General features: G+C 43.9%; 1 protein-coding gene across 8 annotated transcripts in view; it reads right to left on the bottom strand.

Moving 5' to 3' along the window:
- The window catches only part of RBM33 (RNA binding motif protein 33), a 224858-nt gene extending 216614 nt beyond the window's left edge, over positions 1-8244 (bottom strand). For all 8 annotated transcript variants that reach the window (XR_002095780.1, XM_019508146.1, XM_019508151.1 and 5 more), the window contains exon 1: positions 8180-8244. Coding sequence is in view for 7 of the 8 variants with exons in the window: in XM_019508146.1 (XP_019363691.1) it covers positions 8180-8207 (28 nt within the window). In the remaining variant the exon portion in view is untranslated. The remainder of the gene's footprint in view (positions 1-8179) is intronic.
- Positions 8245-8250: the final 6 nt, after the last annotated feature.

Here is an 8250-nt window from a genome sequence, read left to right as displayed (position 1 = left end):
GGGGGGGGGGGGGGGGGGCAAATGATGAAATGAAAGACATTAAAGCTGCTGCTGCAAGGGCACTTCTGGCACAATGTGTGGAGATCCCTACTCATTACCGCATGAATGTGCACTGCCCAAAATTTTGTTGGGTAACTATTTCCTAACTATGCACAGCTTAAATTTGGTCAACCCCAGTAATTATTAGGGTCTGTTAACACAAGGCACACATTATTAGCAATGTTTTTATTTGTATGAGATTAATAGTTGCATATAATTATTTGCCTGGCATAATGGCAACACTGCTGCAGGCGTATGATAGCTATACTTCTGTCACTGGATGTCTGATTAGTTTCCAAGGCAGTTTCCTGAGAGGCAGATAAAGTGTGCAAGTTTTATCCTGATTAATGGGAACAGCAAGTTATAAGCACTTCCTAAGGAGACGCTTCCAGTGACCGAGGGCATCTCATTTTTCTTTCAGCACTGCTAATGGTTCTTGCCAATCCAACAACCTCCTTCTCAAATAAAATCTTCTCTAGTAAATACAAGTCATTGCTAAAATTTGCCACTTTGTCCTGAATTACAAAGAAATCTACTTTTTGAAAAAGAGAAGTAGATTGGAAGATGTAAATCAGATAAAAGGCAGTATATATTGCTTTAATATAACTGCAGGAGCTATTAAAATAAGTATTTCTACACAGCAACTGTTGCCAAGACAGAGGTAGCACCAAAGTTTTGCACTCTGGTGGGATAGCTCAGACCTCTTCTCCAAGCTAAACATCTGGCCACATCCTTCCCTCACATCTTCACACTCAATCCCTAGATAGAAATCCTCTGTATTCAAAGTGTTGAAGGAAATAAGCTTTGCATTTTAGTTTAAAACTTCACTACAGACAACCAGACTACATGAATGTGATACCATATAACCATATCTTTCTGTTTTGTGTTTTATTAATTGGAAGAAATTGGGAGAAAAGTATTTTCTAGAACCTGATCCAATTTTTAGGAAGCAGTAAGTGTTGTTAATTGCTTTTGCTTACAGACAATTCCTTCCCCAACAGGCATTGTAATAGAATATCAAGCTGGCAAAACTTCATAGCACTAAAGGCAGGGTTTGGTTTTATTTTTAATGGATAGAAATCAGGAAAAATGCAACCAATATGCAGAGAAAATAACTATTTCAGCCACTGTAATATAATGATGCATAACACACGAGCAAATTGCCCATCAAGAATGATGGGGGGCAGGGACAGAGCCCCACATCTGACCCCACATTTACCATCTCCCTCCCCTGCCAACTGCTCTGGCAAAGTGGCAGGGGGTGCCATGATTCCCCCCACCTTCACCCCCAGGCAGGAATTTGGAGTGTAGCTGCTTGGGCAGCCAGGGAATATTCACCGCCACCACAAACTTCCCCAGCAACTTGGGCACGTGCAATCTATCGTCCCCCCCTCTCAGCAGTGCATATGCAGTTGCCCAAAAGTGTTATGGATAGACAGACAGACACACAGACTAAGCCTTTTATTATATTTGAATTATTTTGACTCAAGTAAACCCACTCCCTAGTTCCATTTTTAAATATGCTCATTGGAGTAATTACTACTATATTTCAAGTAGTATCCAGTTCAATTATGAATAACATTTTGAATGCTCTTATCAAAGTGTTGTTGCTGTTTTTATTCACTTGGGTGGAGGGGTTTAAAGTAGATTTTAGCACAATTTCCCTACACATTTAATTGAAAAAAAGAGGCACAGTAAACCACAGATTTCCAAGATGCAAGTATACAGATTGACAGAATTTTTTTCCTTAATGTCTTAGGCAACTGCATGAGCTTTTCTTCAAAGCTGCTTTAATGTACACAAGTCTGAAATATTTAAAAGCAACATATTTTTCACGTCTTTTAACATTAACACTCTTCTAAGCAGGAAAGACTGCGCTAGGGCTGTGCACAAGATGGGTTGGGCAAGGACAGGCTCAGCACACCCTCCCCACCACTCCCAGCACCACAGCCACAGCCTGCCCCACACAGCTGAGCCCACCCTACCCCAAGCACAGACCCAGCTGGGAAGAGGCTAGCATAGCCCTGGCCCCAAGCCTGCAGCAGGCAATCCACCTTCACTCCACACACAGATCTGGGAAAGCACGTGCCCCCCATGCCTCCTCTGGGGGTGCACACAGCAGCAGGGAGCCACCCCTCCCCCTGCAACTCCAGGTCCTATTCACCACCCCATCCTATTTTAACTAATTCAAACTCTGTCTCTTTCAAATCCAATGCTTGCAGTTGTATAAGCGACAAAATGCATATCAGTGCTGAGAAAATGGAGGCGGCGCACATTTGAACTAAAGCACCTCCAAAGTGTTTTAGCTCAAAAGGGCACTGCCACTATTTTCTGTGCGCTGAGGCACATTTTGTCACTTACACAACAGTGCACAGTGCAGCACAGTTCATCTCAGCTCATTTAATCAAATCTGCTCCAAAGTGGCGGATCTCTAACCCATCGCGGAGAAAAAAAAAGTATGTGTATAAATGCCCCTAGATTCTCAAATTAAATCCATGTAAGGTTGAAGATATAGGCCTAAAGCTCTATACTATCTGAAAAGAGAGGTGCCACGTTTTTAAAGCGGTAGGATCAGTAGCATAACTAGGGCAGGGTGACAGAGGCAGCTGCCCCAGAAGATGCCAGAGGGCTGGGAAAGTGTTGGGCATGGGGAAAAACTACTGCCACCACAGCAGAGAGAAGTCACCACTGCCTCCATATGTCTTCCCTGGCTACATAATTATACCTCTGAATAGAAGCATAGGTTAAGCTTCATCACTTATCAAAACAGTTGATATTAAGGTCACACTAAGCCAGAATGGAAAGAAAACAAAATAGTAATCAGAACAATGAGTTTGAGAACCCGTTTCCAAACACAAAGAGATTCATTTTTAGCCAATGAAATCTGAAAGCTGCCCGATATTTGTCCCTCAGAGTAGTAATGCCTTTTTTGTCCCTGGCCCCAGCTCTCTGCAATTTGCTACCTTTATTTCTATAGACCTTTTTCACCAGGAACAATATAGCTGTAACGGAATATGGAATACATACAAGTACTACGTTGAGTCAGATAGCATAATAAGGCAGTAATGCATCTTAGAAACAGGAAAAATAAATATAAAGAAGGACTCTGTCTAACAGTCTGCATAAAAATAGAACCCGTGTCTAGGTAATGTACACTGCAGCAAAAAGAGAAGTGATACGTAAACTGGGTTTCAGTTGGACCTGTGATTATACATGGAAGGATGTGTACTATACTTCTGAATCATGCAATCATCGGCAACAAAAAAGCTACAATGCTATAAACTAGACGCGCACTGATACATCAGCCCAATATTGGATCAGAACCGATATAAAGAAAATTGTCTATATTGGATATCAGCCTGATGGGGCCAATAGTTTGGCCAATAAATCCGCAACACAGAGCAGAGCCAGCAGTATGGAGAGCTGCTTCCAGCTGGTAAGTTGGAGGGGGAGGAGGGAGGGAAGGAGCATGGGGTGGGGGTGCACATCAATGCCCCTCCATGGTGAGGGAGGGGGCAGGCACTGCCCAGCCAGGGCAGGGGCCCCCCCACAGGACAGAGGTGCCACTGCCACTGCCTGCACCCCAGGAGGGTGGAGTGCCCCTGGATCTGCACAGGGCGGGGCGGTCAGCAGATGCTGGATGGAGCAAAAAGCCCAGTGCAGCACCGGCTCTCTTGCCGGAGCTGGGCTCAGAGCAGGCTTCAGCGACCCTAGGAGGAAGCTGCAGCCACCCCAAATTTCACTGCAGCTCCAATCCCAGCTTCACACTGCCCCAGCTTTTCCTGGCACTTGGCATTTCAGGCAAGGCACCTTGTGAATGAAAATCACTGACTCTACTCTGGCAAATAAAAAAATGCAGCAGCTCATTTTAGAACTGTTTTAAATGACATTGCACAAATGTTCAATTGTTCTTCACCAGTTCATATTTCCAGTTTTGAATCAATCTGTTGGTATAATAATGTACAGGCTGTCATAGTTATAACAGAACAGTACACATCTCATGGGCAGCATGCTGCATGCAGGACCTTTTAATGGCACTCAGAAACACAGGCATTAAAAACCGAGGCTGTCAAGGGGAGCAAAGTACAATGCTGTCCACAGTATGCTGCTTAATATCACTATCCTTGGGCCAGTAATAATTTGAGTTGGGTACTGGAATCACTCACAGAACCACCATAGATGACATCAGGTAGTCATCTGGTCCAATCCCCTGCTCAAGGCAAAATCATCCCTGACAAAAACCATCAGTCATGTGCCTGTTGAATCTGCTCTTGTGGAATCTCCAACCTTGGAATTACCAACCACTCTAGGTAGCCTGTTCCAATGCTTAACCATCCTATAGCAAACAAGTTCTTCTTAATCTTCAACTTAAATTTCATCTACCGTAGTTTGAGACTGAGATCTAGCCATGTCTCTATAGCCACAAAGAATAGTCCCTCCCCTTCTTATAAGCACACCCCTTCAAGTATCTGAACATTCTTATCAAATCCCCACTCAGCCTTCTATTCCTCTGACTAAATATTCTTGTTCTTTCACACTTTCCTCTAACTCTTGTTTTCCAGGCCCCTTACCATACTTTAACTTATTCAAGTTCAGCTGAGGCATACATGTTGACTGTCTTAATAGTTGGCCATCTGAATATGTATTCTTTCATATGTCCAATCCTCCTTTATCCTCTAACCTCTTCATCAAAAGCTTCCCTGAAACATTTCCTTTTCATCCCATCAAAAAACACTTCCCAAAGTTATCAGGCTAGATCCAACAACTTCATATTCCTTCTCTGAACAACTTCACTGGTTCCCCTTTTCCCGGATCAGGTTTAAGCTTTCCTTTCTGCCTTCTAGGACACAACTAAAATAGCCTTTTATTGTGTTGTCATAACAGTAGTAATTGCTTCTACCCTGATACCCCATCTGTCTTTCTCCACCAACTATCTCCATGTCTCTTTCCTATATCACTCTCAGTCAGTGCTGTCCATTGACTGGACCATCCAGGTACACCCCTCTCTTCATTCCTTAAAGCTGCTTCTGTAATGGGCACAATAAGAGTCTGCAATAATAATTCCTGGGTTAAAAATTATTTGGCCAACAAAGACACAGATATATCTAAACTAAGCAACCATTTAATCATTGCTTCAATCCTTGTCCTTCTCAACATCTTCCCTGCACTGTGACTGACATGTCTAGACTACATTTCAAGCTTGTTGGAACATGTTTCTATTTGTATATTAAAACATCTTAAACCCGACTCAGGGTTTACCTTGACTACTCCCATTGAAATAAAGGCTACTGGTGACTTGTATCCACTAGACATTTACTTCCAAATAGCTCTGTGCATGTAGCAGACTTTTGCAGTAAAAATGCAGCCCATGATGAACATTAACTAGGCCAAGGACCATGTCCAATTAACCTCTAATTCATTATGAACATGTCAATTCTGAATAATATAACGAACCTAAAACAATGGGGTCCTGATCTATGGTTAAACCTCCTAGACACAGCAATGAGAAGCATAGGTTGAAACTACATTTCTCCAACCAGCTTCAGCCCCTTGCTCTTACCTGTAGTGCAGACACTTACAAAAAAGGATACTTTCAAAGCTTGCAACAGAATTTTAGTGTGGTTAAAGTATCACTGTAGAATTTTGGATACAAGAAATAGCAGAAAAAGGAAATAACACTCCTCTCTTTCCTGCAAAGCTCCTTCAGAAATAAATTTTTAAAGCCTCAGTAACAAAGCACAAGTTTAGAGTTCACTTCCACATGATGAATGAGCCAATTTGATCAGATACCCCAAGGTTTTTGTAAAATAAACCATGCAAAATACCATATTTACTTAAATATAAGATGACCCTGATCATAAGATAACCCCCCAATAATTAAGATCATTGAATCTGTCCCCCGCCCACTGATACACAGGGGAAAATAAATCTGGAGGGTGAGAGGGATCAGGTATACCCTTTGCTCTCTACCCCTCCCCCACAACTTTTTCCCCCTGGAGTTCCTTCCCCTTCTCTTTACTGTCAGACCCTGGTCTCTCTGAGCATGTGGAAGTGAGGAACAAGTTTGGAAAAAAAAGACCTTGAAATAAGCATAGCCATAGTAATTTCCATATAGTACCCACAGACTTAATTCACCCAGAATTGATGCATTTTACTTTTTCTAAAAATGTTGCAAGTTTTAGACCAAGCACTCAATAAACCAACTTTTAAGTAGCACCTTGGCATCTACTTATATATAATACAAACTAGCATATACAATACTAACAGCATTAACCCAAAGCCAAAAGGCTCATGATTTACCATACAGATCATCAGGCCTGACATCAGTACAGTCAACAGCAAGTCAAGTCACCATGGCCCCACAGCTCAGCACTGCTCAGTATGTGTGCTTACTCCAGATAGCCTCCACAAAGGATCAACATGCTAATTAGTCCTGATCTCATGACTGGAGCCAGGTGTTTGTATCACAAGTCTTGGTATCCTCCAAAAATGTATATGTAGTTGAGGCACAGGGCAATCTAGTCCAGTTCTACCTCAGGGGGAGAAGGGCCACAATAATCATGTGCGACAGGCAGAGAAGAAGGGCAAACAGAAGGATTCTGGTTGAACTCTTTGGTGAGGTCTGTCAGACATTTAAGCTTGGTGAAGAAACAGAAATAATTTGAAATGGGAAAGAAAGGGACAACTCAGCTGTGGGAATTAAGAGGAAGTTTAAAGGTATGCAATACAGTGGCTCACAATGACCTGAAACAGAGTGGATGCTAAGACTGAACATGGACAGTATATTTTATTCAGATAAGCAACACTAACCTATTCTTGTGGTAAAACCAGCGGAGGGTGTCAGAGCTTGCTCCGGCCTCTTTGAGTGCAGGCCTGGTATTCCAGTACCTCCAGGCCTGCTGCTTGTTCCCTCGTGGGGGGGGGAGGGAGTTTTTGGGTTTTTTTTTTGTTTTTTTGTTTTTTGTTTTTTTTTTAAGGGCCACACAAAAAGAGTTTCCATAAGTATCTTTGCCCAATATGGACCATGTGTTATTAGTCTCTCTCAGTGCTGGCTGCATTTAATCAAATTCACAGTTGGTTTCCATTACTGAGCATATGCTGCTTTTGGTAGCAGTTTAAATGAAAGATAATGTATTTTATGAGGTTTCCTTGCATGCAAATGTAAGATGTGGGGCTTTTTCTCCCATGCTGATCAAGGAGAAAACCTTAACTCGTATTCAAGTAAATACGGTGTTAACATATTAGGGCTTCCCTCACTAGAAAAAATGTAATTATGCTTACATGATTTTTAACAACTAAGCAAATCACAATCAACATCACATCACCTGACCAGCCAACTCGAAGGGTGAGCCATTCCCACCACTCTGACAGTTGTAAAATGTTCATCAAGAATCCCAACAGTATTTACCCAAAACTAGCCAGCAATGGCAACCATAATACAACCTTGTCCCTAGTCAGCAGCACCATACCTAGACACTCAGCGGCGCCAGGTGAACTTTTAGTATCAGGCCCCCCTTTGCCAGAGGGGATGATAATAATAATGATAATCATCAAAGAGTTACCATTTTCAGGACCAATTTCTGTTTAGGCCCCAGTCACCCATGCCCGTGTCCAGCCCAGCATCAGCCAACTTCAAGTTTTTTTTTAAAATGCTGTAAGCAAAATTATTTCTTCTAGTGAAAGCAAGGCCCACCACAACATCACACACTCTCATGGATCCATTCCCTAAACCACTGAGCTGCTCCCTGCCAGCAAATCTTTTCTAACATTAACTCCTAGGATAACATGGTTTTCTCGCTTTTCCAGCGGAGCGGGGCCCCGGGGTTTCGAGCAGCACCGGTGGCCAGGGGGGCCGGTTTGACACAACTCCACTCGCGCGCAGAAAAAGCGACTGGGCCGCGACAGACTTCCGTCTGGCCCGGCCACACACCCCGGGCCGCCTCCTCGGTTTCCTACGGACAAAAGCGGCGGCCGAGCGGCAGCAGGGGCCGGCCCGGGAAAGCAGCGGTACGAGCTGTTTGGGCGCCTGGAAGCAGAAGTGCGAAGGGGCCGGCAGCGGCCCCCGGGGACAAAGGCCGAGGAGGGCGGACGAGGCCGCAGCAGCCTCACCACCCGCGGAAGCCCCGCGCCCCGCCCGTACCTGCTCCTCCGCCCAGCGCGGCCGCCATGGCGCCTCGTCCTGCCCGCCCGGCGGTCCCGCGAGCCCGGAGC

The sequence above is a fragment of the Gavialis gangeticus genome, unplaced genomic scaffold (genome assembly GCF_001723915.1).
Source record: "Gavialis gangeticus isolate Ggan-Ray unplaced genomic scaffold, GavGan_comp1, whole genome shotgun sequence".
NCBI classification, from domain to species: domain Eukaryota; kingdom Metazoa; phylum Chordata; order Crocodylia; family Gavialidae; genus Gavialis; species Gavialis gangeticus.
This window is presented reverse-complemented; position numbering and strand designations above follow the sequence as displayed.